This window comes from Equus przewalskii, chromosome 4, assembly GCF_037783145.1.
Source record: "Equus przewalskii isolate Varuska chromosome 4, EquPr2, whole genome shotgun sequence".
Classification (NCBI taxonomy): Eukaryota; Metazoa; Chordata; class Mammalia; order Perissodactyla; family Equidae; genus Equus; species Equus przewalskii.
The window spans coordinates 17,880,154-17,899,963 of NC_091834.1; the positions used below are offsets into that span (position 1 = coordinate 17,880,154).

The following is a 19,810-nucleotide window of genomic DNA, read 5'->3' on the forward strand; positions in this document are numbered from 1 at the left end:
AGTGAACCTCTACAAATTGGCTTCTGACTCCAGTAGTCATTAACTGCTTCCTTGCTTAAGAAATATTCCAGACTTATCTTCTACATTTTCTATCACAGACTTGAAATCAGGAATTCCAATGATTCCTAGTTCTTTTTGGTGGAAAATGGTATTTGTAGACCAGGATGTAGGTGCTAGGGGGTGCCCACTGCTCCTGAGTTGTTTTTAGACCTTTTCTTAGCAGACACACCTGGAAAAACATTTTTTTCCTTAAAAAAAATAATATTATTTTGTACTTATAATTTCAGTTCAAATTCAGGACTACAGGGTTTTAACTCTTTTGAACTCAAGTCTGTATCTCCTTTCTCCCACACCAAGAATCCCACTTTCAAGGTTACCAGGAACGGCAGAATTAGAAAGTCATGGAATTCCTCATTTGTTTTATCTCACTATGAATCAATAATCGGAATAAAGATACCAACTCTCCCCTAACAATACAGCTAGTAAATAATACCTGTACAACTTTTTTCCCTAGGTGTTTTTTTTTACGTCCTTAGGGACTAGACTTGTAAAGTCAAATTTTTAAATTTTAACACAAAGTTTTGAAAATTATATTCCTTCCCTCCCCCATAAGTAACTATTTTCTAAAGTGGTACGGGCTCTCTCTCCTTGTTTGTTTTATTTAGGATAAGTGGATGCACATGAATTAGATGTCTATCTTCTTCCACTAAGGGTTGGCAGCACCTGCACCTTCCTCTCCACCCTGCCTCTCTCCTGGAGCAGACTCCGGAGAGTTCTCCCCAAGTGTGCACAGATGGTCCTCGTGTGTTTTTGTAGCCGAGCACTGCTCCACTGCGTTCTGGTCCCCTCAGAAGAGATCTGGGTTATTTCTAGGCTATTCCTATTATAACAGGTCCTGCACCACTTGTCTTGTGCCTGGGTCCTCTCGTGTTTTTGCTAATTTAAGAGTGATCCCTAGAAGTGGGCATGCTGGGTGAAGGGTGAATGCTCCTATAACTGTGTTGGAGATTTCCAAATTCGCCCACAGGGGCGCTACCATTTTACCTTCACACCAGCACTGCGGGATGGCACCTGTTTTCCACAAGCTCACCAACCAGAGAACGCAGTCAAATTTTGGATTTTCAGTTTTAATTGGCACTTCTCTTCCTGTAAGTGGAGGTGCCATTTGCATTTCTTTTTTTCTGTGAACTGTCTATTCACTTCTCGAGCCCATTTTTTGTTCTGAAGAGTTGTTGGTCCTTTTCATTTTTTGAACCTTTTTATATACTCAGATGAGACCTTTGTTACAAATATTTTCTCCTTGTCATTATCTTTACTTTGCACAGTATCATTTGCCACAGTTTGGTTTTCTTTCTTCTTCAAGTTTTATGTCACCAACTTATTTTTCTTTTCCCTTTTTGTTTCTGGATTTTTAGTCATATGGAAGTTTTTCCTTTTTTTTTTCTTTTAAAGATTGGCACCTGAGCTAACAACTGTTGCCAATCTTTTTTTTCTTCTTCTGCTTTATCTCTCCAACCCGCCCCCCACCCCCCCGCACAGAGTTATATATCTTGGTTGTGGGTCCTTCTAGTTGTGGCATGTGGGACGCCGCCTCAATGTGACCTGACGAGCAGTGCCATGTCCGCGCCCAGGATCCGAACCCTGGGCCGTCGCAGCGGAGCGCGCAAACTTAACCACTCGGCCACCGAGCTGGCCCTGGAAGTTTTTCTCACTCACAGGTCACAGAGGAACTTACTCATGCTTTCTTCTAGAACTTGTATGGTTTTGCTTTTTACATTTAAAGCTTTATCCAGTTGGACTTTACCTGTGTATGGTGTGATGAAGCATCCAATTTTATTGTTTTCCATATGAGTATTCAGTTATCCCAATTCCACTTATGAAAAATTCCACCTTCTACAAAGATTTGCAATGCCACCTTATCACGTATTCACTTTGGCATTCGTGTCTGGGTTTCCTCTTCTGCTGCATGGAGCTGTTGTTATTCAAGTGCCCAAGGCCCCTCTCCTGGAGCAGAGGGCTGCAGCCCGCTTTACCGTCGTGGAGCAGAGCTAGCCTCACCTCCTTGCTCTGCCTGGTCAGGGTTTCCTGGCTGGCTATTTGTGTTTGTTCTTCCAAAGTAACTTTATAATTGAGCAGAACTAGGAAATAAAATCTGATGGCATTTTATTGGGATTGTATTAAATTCATAAATGGATTTTAGAGAGAACTTAGGAAGACATGACATTGTGTCTTCCTAGTCAAGAACATGGAGCGTGTTTCCTTTGCTTTTGTCTATATTTGTGTTTTTCAGGTCTTCCTATATAAGTATTGTACATTTCTTCTTAAGATCATGCCTAAGTGCTTTCACTGTATTTTATTTATGTGCTGCGTTGAATGGAGTCTCTGTTGCATCTTTTCCTGGCTTGCACTTGGGTACAGAAGGATATTGGGTTTTGTATTTTAATTTTATAACCTGCTTCTTTACTAAATTTCCTTACTGTCTATATTATTTTGTTTGTTTGTTTTTGTGCGATTTTCCATAATTTATTGCTGTCATAGGCAAAAAGGCTGGTTTGCCTCTCTCCCAGTCTGCTGTCTCCCACAGCTCTCTCTGGGCCTGCCTGTCCTGCTGGGTCTGGGCGCTGCCCCAGTGTCTTCCCCTCCCTCTGTGTGAGGCGGGGCCTGGGCATAGCCGGGCTTGGTTAGTTTCTAGGGCTCAGCTGGCTGGCTGGCTCCAGACTTGCAGGCTTGCCCTCACCTGGGAGTGGGAGTCTCAGAGGAACCCCCCACATTGCCCATGAATAATGCCTGTGGCGCCTAGGGTCCTCCAGTTCTCAGGCTGTCAGCACCCCAGCACTTCCTTCTGCCTGGTTCTGTAGAATGCCCAGCTACAGGTCTCCGGGTGCTCACTGGTTTGTCCCACCTGCCTTTGGGGGCCTGTGGAGGACAACTCCTCATCTCGTTTTGTTAAAATGCATGTGTTCTGTGGGTTTTGTTCTGCTATCTAATTGCTTCATTTTTGTGGGGAGATTTGGCAAGATTAAAACCCTTGCCACAGCTCCACTTCCTCTTCTTCCATCCTCTCCCACTCTCCTTTGAACGTGACATTCTAATGGTGCCCCACACTGTACTGAAGGAGTCTTTAAGAAGACAGCTGGAGGTGGTTCCATTGCACGCTTTAACTAAACTACATTTGGAAAAATATCAGGAATTCCCAAATCCTTGACCAACTACATCAGAAGGATTTGAGACACACCAAATAATGTTTGGAATTTAGAAAAAGTTTCAGCTAGTGTGTATATAAGGCTCCTTACAGTAGTTCAACCCAACATCCACCATGGATGAGGTGGGAGAATGGGTACCATTGAGAGAAACGGGTCTGAGGTCTAAGCTGCAGAGGTTTGTCATGAGCGTGCTATTTCTTAAGTTTTGTGTTTTATCTAAAAAAAAATCAAGCAGATTTCGCCTTGAGTACCATAATGTATCTGTTTGTATTTTAACATTAAACTATTTTATAAATACTTGTCATTGGGCTAAATTGATGCACCAGGAAGAGGTGTTTAATTTTTCTTATGCCTTCCTGCACCCGTGTGTACCCTAGTTGGACAAGCAGAAGTCCCCAGCAGCATGCTAAGTATAGATACGGTGGGGATCAAATCTGATTATGTGCGTGAACATCTGCATTGATAAGGGAGCTGAGGCCCAGAGGGGTAAATTTCTTAACCAGTTTCTCAGCCCTGCTACTGGCAGAACCAAGCAGTTCAGTTTCTCTGCATCCCACGCACTGAAGAGCTCGGTGGTCCAGCTGAAATGGTGGCATTGGGGCCAGCAAGGCTTCCCACCTGTGCTCCCGACTCCCAGATGCTGATGGCCCTCCCTTGAAAGGGGAGCTGGACCAGAGCAGCCATCGCAGGCCTCCACCTACCTCAGCTCCTCTCGAGTTCGCATTTCTCTTCTCATCCTCTCCCTGGTGACTCTGAGCTGGGCTGGGGACGGCGGACATGCCCAGCGCAGGCGGCGTGCTCGTTGTCGGGCAGCCAAGACCTGTGGGGATGAGGGAGCCCTGAGCCTGGGGCTGCGGGGAAGGGAGAGAGGGCCTGGCATTCCCGCCAGGCCAAGCAAGGGCAGCATTGCTACCTTTGCACTGGGACCAGGGTTTGGGGACAGCATTACTTTGTGCGGATCCCATATACCAGGTTGTAGGGAAGCAGGTCGGGGAAAGGAGTGGATCCGTTACAAACTCTGCTCCCGTCCCGGGCCAGCCTGTTGACGGGGGTCCCAACTGCCCCATCACACACAGTGGCTGCACCTGAGGGGCCTGTTTGCCACTGTCAATCACAGGGGACATTCTTTTGGCATTTGCACGGTATGTTCTCTTAGAGATGCTCAGGGTGGAAAAGCCACTTTGAAGTATGGTCTTAGCAAGAAATGACCTCTGTTTTCCTTTTTTTAAAAAGCACCATTACTTTCATATTAAATTTGTGTCTGGTGAGGGCATGGCAGCAGCCAGGGAAGGTAGTCATTTGTTTATTTCTCACTCATTCAATCAACACACATCTCCTGAGCCAGGCACTGGGTCGGGTACTTGGGACAGCTCACAAATCAGGGGCAGTCTTTTCTCTCAGAAATGTATGGCAAGTTCATAAACAATGGAAGGTTAAATTGGGAAGTTACATGTGCAGAACCTTCCGGAGTCCTGAGGAAGGACATGGCAGGGCTGCTGGACACCTCGGGAAGTCAGGTGAGCGGGGCACCAGCACCGGATCAGGGCTGCATTCATGGGAAGGTCCTACCCCCGAGGCTGAGACTATAGACAGAGAAGGAGTAGACGGCAGCACAGTAGGTGCAGCGGCACACGAGACAGAAAAGGAAAGAGAGTCTCTGAAGAAGACGGGAAAGTCCAGATCCGAAAGGTGGAGGGAAACCAGGACAATGCGGCTTCTCAAATGCCACTGGGCTGAGGGTGCAGGAGAAAGGGGTGAGATGGACTGAGGTTTGGAGCCCAGACCCAACGTTACTACTCATGAGCCTTGGTCTAGCTACTTGATGCCTCCAGGCTTCAATTTTACTCATCTTCAAAAGGGGGTGCAACACTGCTCCCACTTCGTAAGGTGTTGTAAGGAATAAATGATGCCATAAGCGTAAACAAAGTGTGTGAGAGAAGCCGAGCGCAGAGTTGACACTCACCGCACATTTATCATCAGCATCAGGCGTCCCGGGTAAGGCTGGGAGTTACAGGGGAGGAAGCCTTCGGACAGGTCACCACAGTGGCCATTTGGCCAGTAGGAGCTCATGGTCTCCTCTGAGAGGATGGGAGTAGGGATGGGGAGCCGTGGGGATGAGGTCTGTCCGTGAGTGACCTGGGACTGTGTCCTTGGTCGGAGCCGACTGCTAGTCATTCCACACAAGTACACAATGCCTACTGCAGGTCATTGCCCTAGGTTAGCAACAAGCCCGTGCACTTCTTTGTGAGGGCCCGGAGACCTTTCACTTCCTTCACGGCATCCACACTGTGCAGGAGAACTCCACACACACAACAGGAAAGACTGACTTTCAGAAAGAAGTAAGGAAGGAGGGAGGGAGGAAGGAGTAACTTTTCCCTGTGTCCACCGAAATGCATATGACTTAAAAATTCTCCAAAATCATGGCCAAGAATTACATGTCCCATTTGCTTCAATACTTTAAAGTAAGCTCATGTTCTGGGTGCTCCGATTTCTCTGGGATTAGGGTAAGGGTAAGGAAATAGATCCCACGTGCTTGCTATCACATAGAATATGCAAAGCAGCATAAGGAATTAAAATGTATCCACGCATCTCCCAGAACACAACCGAATTTGAATTCAAGAGTGAGTTCAGATTCGCACGATGGGGACATAAGGCAGTTCAGTAAAGCCCGGTTAACGTGCACGGACTGTATCCTCACTTTTTCCACCTCACTTGCACTGTCAGGAATGCTGCAGCCTGAAGAAAGGGGCATGCGGGTCCTGGAAAGTTCTTCCAGTTCAGAGTCCAGACCCTTGGTAGCTTCACGTAAAGACTCAGTGAAGAAGTGCTTGTCGTCTTTCCTTCTCCAAGCAAAGCCCAATGCCGCGAGGCCGATCTGGAAGGAGACAGCGACACACGGAGTCACCGCACCACGTCTGTGCGCCCCAGAGCTGCCCTTGTTTCCTGGTGGGACGGGACTCTGGGCCTAGCTTAAACACACACTAGTGTGTCACTTGCGTTGGTTCTGGCCCACTCACTCCCCAGGCGAGGCCTTGGGCCAGAGACTCTGCTCCCCAAGTCTCAGGGTCCCAATGAAAGACGGGGGGTGAAGAGGCTCCCTCCCGCTGGGATCTGTCTGAGGACTAGCTGAGAGGCCCACATGCGGCTCCGCACGAGGCCTGGCTCCCAGTTTTTCCTCAACACACCTTAGTCAAGCTGTGAAGAAAAGCAATACGTCACCAAAACGGAGCCGCCATCCCCCTTCCAGGTCCCAGTTGATGGAAAGTGACTCTAATCTGGAGGGCGCTGCTCACCATAAGCGGCTGGGTGACGAAAACACAGCACACCACCGAGAGGGCCAGCAGGCGCAGCCACTGCAGACACTGCGTGGGGCTAAACCTGTCCCCAGGAAGAGAGCCGCCGTCAGCACCCTATCTAAGCACAGGGACACAGGCTGGAGGGCCCACACCCTCGTGACAGTGTGACGGGGGCAGGAGTGGGGCTGCAGTGGGGAAGGGGCAGTGCGGGTGGGCATCGTGCTGTTCTGCCCAACAGAGGGGAGTCTCTTCCTGCCGAGAGGGGACGTCACCTGCCCTGAAGCTGCTGAGTGGGAAGGAGAAATCCCACACACAGAGCGCAGAGAGGGGACGCGGAGGAGAATGGGCGGATGCTAATAACAGTGAACTTCGCACCTGCTGAGCACTGAGCGGGGCAGGCGCTGTGCTAACAGCATTGCACTGAGGGCTTCATCTGCTCCCCCTAAGACCCTGTGAACTGGGCGCTAGGAATATTCCTGTTTCACAGATGAGCAAACTGAGGGGGTTTTAAGTAAGTTGCCCATCATCACAGTGATTCAGTACATGCAATTGGGAGAAAGGAGAGTTGGGAGGAAAGCTTCTTGGTTTTGTGGTTACTCTTCACAGTTTAGGTCGGTGTGGGTCCACGGGAGCCACACTGAATATCCTGGGGTCCTGACAGTGGACCCAGCAGCCCAGGAACCAGATCAAGAGGCAGCGGCTGTGGTGGGACAGAAATGGAATCTATGAAATACGCGCCACAATCTCTGCCTCGCAGGGTCTGCTTTTTCAAGTGACGGGGACCATTAAGGACATGCTCTTTGCCTGTGTACCCGGCTCAAAGCCGGCCCTCTAGGGAGCTCCGTAGCTGGGTTCCCTACTTCCTGAGTGAGGGTCCTGCAGCTTCTTGCAACATCTGAGACTCCATCCAGGCCGGGCTGCCATCCTAGAGTGGGCCAGGCGCATATGTTTCTCTTCACCCCCAGGGCGGTGGAGCGGGGAGGAGAGAGAAATGAAGCCTACATCGGCAACAGCCACATCTGGGCTTGCATTTTCTGAGTTGCCAGAAACACAGGGATTTCCTTATAAATGCCAGACTTTCCACCCAAAGACCTGAGGATATTTGAAAACCTCTATGGCTCACCTGTATCCTAGAAATCCTGTCCCCAAGCCACAGGCCACAGACACCATCCCGCAAAGGACCCACGCTGCAGAGCCAGACCAAGGCAGAGGTGCCCTTGGCCACCGGGGAACGGTGAGTTCTTCAAACCCACCGCCAGGGCCTAAGAAAGAATAGGCAGAGGCACACACGTTAACAGATCTCATCATTTCCATGCACCCAAGGGCAGTCGCTAATTTTATGTGTCAACTAGACTAGGCCATGGGGGTGCCCAGACATGTTGTCAAACATTATTCTGTGTTTTTCTGGATGAGATTAACGTCTGACTGAGTAAAGCAGATGGCTCTCCCCAATGTGGGTGGGCCCCATCCAATCAGGTGAAGGCCTGAATAGAACAAAAAGGCTGACCTTCCCTGAGTAAGAGAGAATTCGTGGGCCTGACTGCCTTCAGAGTGGGACATCGGCTTTTTCCAGTTGTAGGATGTGAACTAGAACATCACTTCTCCTGGGTCTCCAGGCTGCCGACTGCACACCTTGGGACTTGTCAGCCTCCATGATTACGTGAGCCTGTTCCTTACAGTAAATCCCTTTCTATACAGACATACACATATCCTATTGGTTCTCACTCTCTGGGGGACCCTGACTAACACCCAGAGATTCCTAATTTTACTGCAGTGGGGTCTTTACTCTCTTCCCATTTCTGTCTCATCTGACAAGCCCAACATTCCGCCATCCCTCTGCCTTCTTCACAGATAACAGGCCTCCTGTACTTTTAACATTGTCTTCACAAGTTTCATAGTTTATGGAATTTGCATTTCTGCCTAGAGTTGCTGGGTCTACATGGTAGACCACTGCATTTAGTAACCATCCTCTCCAGCCTGGGTGAAAACATGTGATCATTCTCAGAGCCAAGTGCTGTGTACAATCAGCATCGTCCATCCAGATTATGCCACTGTCTGGGCTATTCTCTGTTGCTCTATCTGCCCCACAATTTGTATTTTTCACTATGCGTAGCAAGGAGGCGGGGGAAGGGGCAGGAAGGAGGGCAGGGGCCAGGGCAGAGGAGGGGGCCTGTCCCGGGCGAGCAGCGACTCCCGCTCACGATTGAGTAATTTCTCAGGAGCTGAGCACGTAATCAGAGTTGCCCCTATACATTTCCTTGTCTCTGAGTGGAGGTGTCTGGAGCCCCATTTTCTCAGGTGATTGCTTACAGGTAACCCCAATCAGGGCACAGCCAGAGGCAGAGGCAGTGTTACTCCAGGGCAACCCGACACAGAGAGTTTAGGGGGACTGAGGAGCGCTCGCCCGTTGGGAAGCTGGCGTTAGGCAGACGAGCGACACTCACTGCACATAAAACAAGACATGTTGAAAACAAGACAAGAGGCCCCAGATGGAGTCGCTTATGCTAAGCTCCACGTCACCAAACAGAGACTCGACTTAATTACAGTTCCGGCTCTCCCAGAAGTGGAATCTTAAACCAGTCAGTCAGGAATCGCCTGGTCAGCACTAGTGAGGTCATCTGCCCCACAGCCCCTGTCGCCCCTAAGGAAAGCAACTTTGCCACAACCAATCTACCTTTTGCCTGATACGACTTCCCCATTCCCGCTCCCTTCTGCCTGTCTGTCTTTCATTTGGCACAACTGCTTTCTACCTGCTGGATGGGATGCTGCCTGGTTCATGAAGCATTGAATAAAGCCAACAAGATCTTTACGATTTACTCTGTTGAATTTTGTTTTTTAACAGCTGGAAGGCAGAGCAGTCCTGAGCAGTACGTGTGTACGTACTTTCTAGATACCTCATCTGTATCTGGTCTGTCAGGCGTGAGTCTTTGTACTCCTGCACCTGCCCTCCTGGCCCTGTGCGCATGTCGAGCTGTCGTGTAAGGCTAGTGTCCTTGGGCTGAGTTTGCCCTCCAATTCCCAGCTGGTACTGGCGCCTGCACCAACGGCTCACCCACCTACCTGAGGGCCCAGCCACTTGTGGAAACCAAAGTTTTTATGCCTCCTCAGAGTGAAGGGTGATGTGCGTGTGGGCCCAACCAGACCAGGCCTCCTTGGGCTGCAGGCGCGGGCCTTGCCAACCCTGTGCCATAGAGCAGCATTCACAGCTAGCGCCCGAACCCAGTGCTCGAGGACCTGGGTGACCAGGAACCGCAAGAATTCCCTGTTCTTTCACCACACCACCCTGGGCCCTGCAGCCATGTCCTGTAGCCACGTGCCCCTGCCAGGCCATCCCTGACACAGACCCCTTTGGACAGTACTGAGCAGGTATGTGGCTGCCCTCCTGGGACCCAGCTTGCAGAGGGTCAGCTTCTGTGCACACAGCCCCTTTTGATCCTGCAGTTCCACTTCCACTGGCTCATTGCTGAGCTTTCAGCTATGGTCATTATTCACTCTAATTTGCATCAAAAAAATGCCAAGCTTCAAATTTCTTAACTTAAAGAAAAGCTAAGATACTACTACTGAGTTTTTAAGATATGACCAAACTCATGTAAGTATATGGCAGAAATCACCAGGACTTTAGAGCAAAGCTGCAGCCTCAGTTTCAGATGCGCCTGGGGTAGATGTGACCAGAACATTCAGTCACACTTGACCCGACTCCCGCTCCGCACACCCTGCTTCTCCGGACGAGCTGCAGGTTGGGCTCCATACCTACCACTGACTCACCCTGTAAACTGAGAGTGCAGGGGTCACTCTCCTCCCTCGGAGCAGGCTGGCTGAGGTCAGCCCTGTCGGCCTCTGGTTCAGGGGGTGAACAGCCTGCACCATCACTGCTTGCTGCCCTCCTCGGGGCCCCGCCATTCTCAGAAAGAACGTTATGCTAGAAAAGGCAAGGTGAGGATGAGGTTAATGTCTCAATACACAGGGTTTTCCATATAGTAATGCAATTTGTGAGCCTCCTCAGGATTTGAGCACAGCCCAGCCGACTTTGTCAAGCCTCAGGCCTGGAGATGGGTTCTGGGGAGGAAGCATAGGCAGTGCCGGGTGCCAGCTCCTTCGCACCCTGCACAGCCAACGATGGAGTACCAACAGGCTCCACGCAGCCAAGAGTGACTGTGCAGCTGCCCGCTGGGAGGCCGACCTGGACCCTGGCAGAGCAGAAATCGGCCCTGAGCAGTGGATGGGGTGAGGTTCAAGGCAGAAGGACAGAGAGCCAGCCTGGGCGCAGGGAGTGGACACGCTTCGAGAAGGAGAGCGGAGGGGAGAGCGGGCCTGGAACGCAGGCTTGGGGACAGAGCGCCACCCTCAGGAATGGCTCTGAACAGGGAGTCAGAGCTCGGAAAGCATAGGACTCACATGTATCCTGAAACACTTCCACAGAGAAGAGTCCACTTAAGCTAAAGGCACATCCTGCAGATCCAGCGAGATGAAGTGGAGAACTACTTAGAAACTGCCTTCAACTCGCCCCGTGTCACAGGCCGGGTCTGTGCATGTGGGACCTGGAATGGAGTGCACCCAGCATGGGGGTAGCTTCTCCTGTCCCTACCTCATGGGGGGCTGAGGAGCAGCTGAGCCAACACCCGGGGCTCTGCCTCACAGCATCTCTCCCACTGGATCTGACAATGGCCCCTGTCAGGACCAGCTTCTAAAATGTCACTGTCAAGCCAGCCCGTGGCCTAGTGGTTAAGTGTGGCGTGCTCCACTTTGGTGGCCCAGGTATGGTTCCCAGGCACAGACCTATACCACTTATCAATGGCCATGCTGGCAACGGCTCATATACAAAAAGAGAGGAAGATTGGTAACAGATGTTAGCTTCAGGGTGAATCTTCCTCAGGAAAAAATAAAAGTCACTGTCTGTCCATACATAGCTTTGCAAATTCTGCAGGCTGTACCCCTGCCCATCTGGCCTCTCCTAAGATTCCTGGACAGCTGCCCCCATGGCCTGCCTCCTGGGAAACGACCTTCTCTCTTCACAGCACCCGCCACTGCTCACTGGCCCCAACGGGCACGACGGGTTCCTGCATATCTTTCCCTCATCTCCATCCACCCTTACTCTGACCATCCATGGCCAGACCACAGCCAAGAGAGGATGCCAGAAAAACCTAATTGTTAGAATTTTATGCCAGAGAATTAGCTGCTGTGTGTAATTATATTTACCTTGTATGTCTTCTGTGCGTCTGGCATCCTTCTACTCGAATTAGGGCCTGATTAAAAAGAAATCAAATTTATGATGTGAAACCAGGGATTAAGGGTTCCTGAGGAGAGCACTTTCTTCAGGAAATACTCTTGCCTCCGACTCCACCAGGACGGGCCTTCCTGAGACACAGATGTGGCTGCAAGGAGGACTTTCAACATCGCCATCCTGCTGTGGCCTGGACAACCCATCGAAATGGCTTTTAAACATGAAATGAAGCTCAGTTTTCCTCGTAATGAGCACAATGCAATGGCGAGTAGGACATGCAATGTCTGTCCAGTAGACTGGCCAAAAAAGATCAGCTGCGATGGGCAAGCGTCTTTAACTCTCGCCTTCCAGACTTCATCATTTTCCTGTTGCTGTGTTTTTAGAACAAACAAAATCACCTTTTAAACTTTTTTAAGTGCACACTTACCCTGAGCTGCCTCTGTCCTCACTGCTCTCAGGGGCAGGTGTGGCTCTTCTCCAGGAGGCCCTCTGGCTTCCTGCAGAGGTATGGAGGTTGTTCAGAGAGGGCATCGGGCAATGAGGGCACCGCCCAGGAGAACAGGGTCATGCAGACCAGTTGCTGGTACCTGGCTGAGCCTGAAGAACAGCGACAAGAGCTGCGCCCCCGGAGAAGCCAGAAGGGTGCACAGGAAACCCGTCCAGAAGGATCCAAGAGTGACCTCAGTGGGGCCGACATCCAACATGAGCTGCAATAACCCAACGGCAGCAATCACATCGCCCGAAATGAGTCCGACTTAAAACATATGGTCATTTTGTAATCACAAAGGTATTTAATGTGATACCTACTTTATACTTAACCAAAGTTCACTCTCCCTGAATCTTTGACCTTCTACCTCAGGAGTGAAAAAGAAGAAAAAAACAGGTCATAAGAAATCTTTCGAGGGCACCGGCCCCGTGGCTGAGTGGTTAAGTTCGCATGCTCTGCTTCAGTGGCCCAGGGTTTCGCCAGTTCGAATCCTGGGCACCGACATGGCACTGCTCATCAGGCCATTGCTGAGGCGGCATCCTACATGCCACAACTAGAAGGACCCACAACTAAAAATACACAACTATGTACCAGGGGGCTTTGGGGAGAAAAAGAAAAAAAGAAAGAAATCCTTTGGTTTTTCTCCCGTACAAATCTTTTGGACTGAACAAATGTCTGTGGAACGCCCACTTTATGCCAGGCACACCACATGCTCAGCTGACTTAATCCTCACTACAACTGGACAAAGAGAATCAATACCCCCGATGTACTGATGAGCACAAAGACAACTGGTCGACCTCAGAGGACAGAGCACCCTGAGGTTTCCTGACTGCAGGCCCCGTTCTTCAGGAAGCTGTTCCCTTCCTGCTACTTGATGATATTTCTTCGTCATCTTCTTACAAATGCCACACGTATGTCACTTTAGTAAAAAAATCCTGCCATTTCATTACTGTTATTGCATGAACTCCAAATACTTGTGCTCTCTGTTGGATGCACCTCCTGAACCCCACCTCTGAGATGGACCCCTCAGCACATTCCCAGCCACTGGGGGCCCATGAATGGCCATGAGGTTGTCATAAGAAGCAAATCTGACCGTTTGCCCTCACCCCAACAGTCATACTGTAATTTTTGCCTCAGGAGAGGCAGGGCCTCCATTCTAACTGCTTGTGCTGATTTAGAATTAATCTCCACATCTCGTGAGGGTCCGTTAGACCAGAAACACCAAAAGGCATCCCAAGGGCAAATGTGGCTATCAGAACTGTTCTCTTTTTCAGTCAGAGGATGTTTAATTTGAATTAATTGCCAACCTCATAAAATGATTCAAGAGCACTCTCATCAGACACTCCAGGCTGCTGACACCTGTGGAGAAGCCATGCTCTGTGGCACGGGAGTCACAGGTTCACACAGGGAGCAGTCAGCTGAGGCAGGCTTGCGCCTGCTTCCCCCGGAGCCCACTGCCCTGCAGACCCCTCCTGATTCCTTCCAGGCCCACGGGTCTCTTCCCCTGCATAAGCCTTTCCCTGAGGACTGTGCATTTTGCTAATTCCTGAGTCAAGAAGGCACCACACTGTAGGTCTGGGAGTGGGAGGCTGGGGCCTACCTGCTCCTGTCCCACAGTGGTGAGCAGGGCAGTGAGGCCTGCGTAGGCGCAGAGCACGGCGAAGGCCACGGTGAGGCGCGGGGTGTGCAGGAGGCCACTGCCCGAGGGCCGGCTGAGCACAGAGGTCCAGACGTGGAAGTCCTCCAGATACTCCATGAACTTCCAATACCAAAGCTGAAACCAACCAAACAAGAGAGACGCTCAGCGACATCGGGCATTCATACAAACAGCATGAAATCTCGGTTGACAATCAACCATTTTCCGCATGGAGACGCCACAGTCTCACGGCCCTCCTATCCCAGCTCTTTAGCCCCAGGCCCTTTGCAGCTGGCTCCAGCCTTCCAGCCTTGTCTGCAGCCCCTCTCTCTGACCTTCCGCTGGGGCCCCCGGAGCTTTGAGACAAACTGTCCCTCAGCCGCCATGCTTGTGTCACCTTTGAATGCCTTCACACCCTTCTCTCTGGAGCCTCTGTTTATAAACCCTCACCTGGTGGAACTGATCACATCTTTCCTTGTGTTCCTAAGAGATGGTTAAAAACCCTCCATTCCTAGCATGTTCCCCTGCAACACGGTGAACTTTGCTGGGCTTCAAGCACACTGCGGGCTGGGAGCGCGCTCACCCACCTCTGTGCCCTGAGTAGCCCTGCGGGGTTGGCTGCAGTGGGCAACATGCTGCCTTTGGAACTGCACCGAGCTCAAAAGGTTCAGTTCAACTCCAATAACACTCAGTGCTCAATGCTGTTCTAGAGAAAACAGGATGACCAGCAGCAGAACATAGAAGCAAATATCAGCAAAACAGCTTCAATGGGATGAGAATATATTTTTATATAAATGGACTGGCCAACAAAGGTACAGCATTGATTCATAGCCCACAGCCACATGTGCATCCATATGACTAAACTAATAAGTCTACGTTTCTCTCAGAAAGTTCTCAGACAAAACAGCTGGAGAACAAACAAAGTGACAATATTTAGTTATAATTACTTAGAAATAATTGTCAAAAGGAAAGTCCCAGTTGAATCAGGCCTTCAGTGTTAAGCGCTGAAGAATTTCCATATGCTGCGGCTGATTAAAAGTTCTATTTCAAATTCATTGTGATCATTTTTCTTACTAAATTAGCAGCATCAAGACTGAAAATGCCAAAGTGGTGAGCCTGGCCCTCTCTTCCATGGCAGGTGGCGATAAGGACACATTAGAAAGAAAGGTCCAGTGAAACGGGAGGACGTCAGCACCCACTGGCCGCCTATCCCTATCTGAGACAGCCTAGGACACTGTGCACCAGAAACACAAAGTCACATGGGAAGGTGTTTTCTATTATGAAAATAAACGGAAGAAAACTGTAAATGTCGAATAGGTGGATACTTGAGCAAAGACTAGCGCAGTGATGATTTTAAAGAAAATTCATGATGAAATTTGCTCTAAATGTTAAATTAGTAGAAAAATGCACAAGCATTATTATTACAGCTATTGAAAACATATTCATGTATAGGGAAAGACTGGAATATGCAAAGATCAAGTTTCACGGTTGGTTTGTGAGATTATAGGGGATTTTGTCTTTTTTCAGGATCCCCAGCCACGCTGCCCCCATTATGCCTGTATTCTGTTCATCGGTTATCTCGATGTCAGGATATACACAGTGCACTCAAAAGTCTTTACTTAGTGGCCCCTTGGACACCACAGACCACAGGCAACCATGAAGTCTGTAAGTGTTATTATAGTTACAACTAAAAGAAGAAAAACATTGCTACAATAATTAATAAGTGGCAAGGTAACTAATCCAGGCTTGAATGGCCACTTAATTGATGCATCGTTTAAGACACGGTTATCTTGATATTAACTAAGAAAAGAACGAACACGCCTAACTTTAGAGAGTTTAAGTAAACAACTGCCCAGAGAAGCAGAGCTGGGCATTCTGCCAGTTGGCCAGGGATGCCACCCACCTTCCAGAAGCCCGGGCCCCGGCACAGGCAGGCCAGCTCCCGCTCCACGCGGCCGTCCCACCTGCTCACTGCCAACCAGCATTCGGCGGGGAAAAGCCAGCTCTGTCCCTGTCCTGCACACAGCTCCTTCACCATCACGTGGCTCACATACCAGGCGGGAGAGTGTCCACGGCTGTCGTGCCAGAGACGGATCTTCTGGAGTGGGCCCAGAGGAGCCGGAGCACTGAGGACACACAGCGGCTCATTAGGCAAGGCTGCGGGGCGGTGGGGCCCCGGGGTGCAGCACCAGCCCTGGTTCTCACCCTCAGGGGGTAGATGAGACATGTTAACAAATAAGCGTTATGCAGAGCAACATACAAAGCCCCCTGGGAACCCAGGAGAGCGGACGGTGAATTCCCACAGGCCCCTCTCGTCGCTCAATAGCAGATGCTCCTGGTCGTGCGGAGCCCAGTGGCAGCACACAGAGCTCTTCAACGCCTCCCGTTCTCTGTGCTCAATGCACTCAAAGCTCATTCATGTATTAGTGACTGGCATGGAGCAGTCTGAAGCTAACCTCCTCTCTCTAAATGAAGACAGAATACTCCAAACCAACAAATATCATAAATGGAACTTCCCAGGAGAAAAAATATTTAGTTCAGTTCTTTTGTATTTCCTGAGAACGTCAGGTGCTCGTACTCCTGGCTTGATAAATTATCCCTTTTCATCCAACCCCACCATCTCTGCATTGCCAGGTGTGCTTGCTCTTCCAAACTTGGGAAGAATCTAATTAATTTAAACAGGTTCAGTGACATGGAGAAACACTGTGGTTGTGAAGCTGACTAGCGTGTAACGTCAATAAATCCGTCTGCCCCTGCCTCCTCCTTCCTTCCTGCACACACGTAGTGTTTAACCTACTTCAGATAACAAACTGCAAGCCCTTTACGAAATTGTTCCTACGTAAAGTGACGCTCCCTGTCAGAAGATAATGTTCTGTATTCCCACTTTACGGATTGTGAGAAGCCTACGCCAGGTCTGACCAGCCTCCTTTTCTCAAATTGTGCAGTCAGAATATTTCAGATACCTCAGGATAAAGGTGTGTCTGGAATTCCTTTCAAACAGGGGCTTCTCTGGGCAGTAGAGTTCTTTGGGTTCCGAAAGTCCATTTTCACCACATAAAACAATGTAAACCTCAAAACAAAGACACAGGGGTAAGAGTTCATGATATGGACCCTACAACACTAACATGCTGGGCAGGGGATTCTGTACCCCTCCTCCCAGCTCCCCATTCTTCCAAGACCATCCTGGAAGGCCAAGCGCCCCAGCGAGGACCCAGGGGGCCCAGGGAGCGCAGCCTGTGGCCTTCACGCCCCCCTGCCCCCAGTTAGGAGAGGTGCTAGAATGCGAAGAGAACACAGCAGGGGACTCCCCAGCAGGTATCCAGGCACATTTTGAAGCTGGAGTAGCTAAGACAGTGCTGTCAGAGGGACCAACAGGTGCCTGGGACGGACTCTGGTAATTCTCTTACATTCTTGCATTCTCTTCCATAGGAATTTTAGAATCAGTTTTTCAAGTTCCACAAAACACTTTCCTGGAATTTTTATTGTATTTCATTGAATTTAACCTCTCCATGTTTTAGTTTTTATCTGTAAAATGGGTATATTGACAGAACTTAATTCAAAGAGTTTTTTGAGGTTTTAGGGAAGTAACAAACGACACATTGCAAAGTGTCAGTTCACATAAGCTGCTGTTATTATTATTAATGTTATTGATTAGTTTGGGAGAAATGACAAGGAAAATGAGTTTTCCCATCCATGAACAAATATCGCTCTTTATTTAGAACTTTTGTGCATATTGTGCAAATTTCTCCATGACGGTCTTGAATGTGTTTGGTGGATTTCCTTCCAGGCACGTCACCATTTTGTGACCGTAATGAGGAAGATCGTGTTTTCAAGTACGTGTTATAAACGGTACTGCTGTTCTCTAGAGACGCCTTTGATGGTTTTTCCTTAATCATGTATCCAGCAATTTTGCTTTTATATTACTTCTAGTTTTTTGACTCAAGATTCTTTTGCATTTTCTATTTAATAATCATATCAGCAGCAAATAACAATTCTTCTCTCTCCCCTTCCAAATCTTATTTTCTTGTTTTGGTTCTTATTTTATTGTCTCCACTGGAGTTTCCAGTGGTAGAGACGGTAGCAGACGTTGTCTCAAGTTTCACGATTAAATGTAGTGTTTGCTGTAGGGAGACAGCCTCTGTTAGGTTAAGGGGATCCTCTTCGACGTGCTATGTATTGTCTGTGAGAGTGTATATCTATCTGGTAGACTATGTAAACATATAGTGAGAGACTAAGGGCTGATAGTGGGCAAGGATCACACAAGCTTTAAAACACATGTCGTGCCCCGATCTGTTCCGACACTGCTGCACCCTTCTCCCTCGCTCTCCTCTCCCTCTTCCTCCCCTACCTTGTCCAGACTGAGCCAGCTTGTTTTCTCACTATGGGTTCCACAAAGCAGCCTGGCTCCCTGGAGAAGTGCGGGTGAATTCCAGGCCCAGGGGGATCCCTCCTGTGGGATCCATGCAAGCACACACCTGCACTCACACAGCCGGCTGGATGGGCTTGGGTTCTGCCTGCAGCCTCACCTCTACAGCCCCACCTGGGCACACGGCCTCCACGCGGCCGGTGACAGACCGTCTCCCTCCACCTCCTGCACTTTACCTCGCTCCTCATCCATCCCCTCCTGCCCTTCCTCCATCAGCGACTCTGCGGAGACTGTCTTTACCCCAAGCTCCCAGCCAGCCTCGTCCCTGCCAGTCCCCAAAGTCAGTCCGGAGTTCTCCCCCTTTCTCCTGCGATCTCCCTCTGGGTGGTGCTAAGGGTTCACACCCACTAGAAGAGCACAGTTTGGTTCTCAGAGTCTCGATATGCCACTCAGAGACACAAGTGGCTCTGCGCTGCTTTCCTCAGTGAAGGTGGAAAGGGGAAAAGGGGTTGAGGGCAGTCTGCATCTCACTCTTACAGATGCGCGTGGCCAGGGAGAGCCCAGAGGAAGGGCAGACGAGCCCCCCGAGAAGTAAGATGGGGCCAGCTGTGATGGGTGACAGGTGATAGACAGGACGGCCAAATCATCAAACCATGTTTCTGGTGCCATCACTCATGCCCGTCCACACCCTTCCACACCACAATGTGTGTCTCCCAGGATGACCTGCTTACTTTTGCGGTAAAGTGGGCCGGAGCCCGGAAGCCTGTGTCCACGACAACTGCGTACAGCTGTTGGTCCGGCGGAGCGTTTTCTTGCAGAAAAATGTAACCAGTTTTCTTTTTTTCGTGACGATCTACACGTCTGCTTTTAGTAACCAAAAGTGCATAAAGAATTGTAAAAACCACAATAAAAATAGCGGGAAGTAGGTTTTCCGGATGTCTGTAAATAAAAGGACAGAAGTAAACAGTGAGTTACTCAGGAATATAAATATTTAGACAAAGACTGACGAGTGCCCCCCACACTGGTTAACGCAGACACAAACGCACACATATAAGACTAACACCTGTATACACATGTACGCAGACATGTGCCCCTACTGGTCTTCACTGATTTGTTTTTAAACATTTGCTTTGTTACTGGGAGGAGAAAGTAGATTTTTATTAGGGAAAGTGGCCGAGAAGGGAAAGTTGGAGGGGTGGAGTGGCTTCTGCCATCTCTGGGTGTTAGGACGGGTCTGAGCCCCTTAGGGGAGAAGCTGCTTGAGGCTGAATCAAGAGGCTCCTGAAGGCACAGAGCTGCCTCGTGTTCCAATGACCGGCACCCCATGAGCATGGACTCTGGACAAAGAAGCCTTGTGATGACCAGCTTCTGCATCTGAAAAGCTGCACCACGTCAGCGACTCACATCCTCTCTCCGAGGAATTTTCTTCATGAAATATGGGTAAGAATGCCAATCTCACTGTTATCATGAAGAGTAAGTAATAAGACACATATCAAATGCTTCAACATGTAGGTGTGATGAATGTTCCCTCCCTCCAGCAGAACAAGGAGGAGATGCTGCTGTACCTGCCCATCCCAGCTGCCCCTGTGGGTGGGGCTGCT

The 19,810-nt window shown here is 49.6% G+C and overlaps 1 protein-coding gene across 1 annotated transcript in view; it reads right to left on the reverse strand.

Moving 5' to 3' along the window:
• The window catches only part of PKD1L1 (polycystin 1 like 1, transient receptor potential channel interacting), a 116,145-nt gene that overhangs the window by 24,831 nt on the left and 71,504 nt on the right, over positions 1 to 19,810 (reverse strand). Inside the window, exons 29-40 of the mRNA XM_070615563.1 lie at positions 18,941 to 19,148; positions 16,807 to 16,913; positions 15,747 to 15,969; positions 13,808 to 13,981; positions 12,308 to 12,427; positions 12,148 to 12,217; positions 11,696 to 11,742; positions 10,265 to 10,418; positions 7,623 to 7,761; positions 6,497 to 6,581; positions 5,902 to 6,078; positions 3,905 to 4,023 (exon numbers count right to left, since the gene is read on the reverse strand). Coding sequence (XP_070471664.1) covers positions 3,905 to 4,023; positions 5,902 to 6,078; positions 6,497 to 6,581; positions 7,623 to 7,761; positions 10,265 to 10,418; positions 11,696 to 11,742; positions 12,148 to 12,217; positions 12,308 to 12,427; positions 13,808 to 13,981; positions 15,747 to 15,969; positions 16,807 to 16,913; positions 18,941 to 19,148 — 1,623 coding nt within the window. The remainder of the gene's footprint in view (positions 1 to 3,904; positions 4,024 to 5,901; positions 6,079 to 6,496; positions 6,582 to 7,622; positions 7,762 to 10,264; positions 10,419 to 11,695; positions 11,743 to 12,147; positions 12,218 to 12,307; positions 12,428 to 13,807; positions 13,982 to 15,746; positions 15,970 to 16,806; positions 16,914 to 18,940; positions 19,149 to 19,810) is intronic.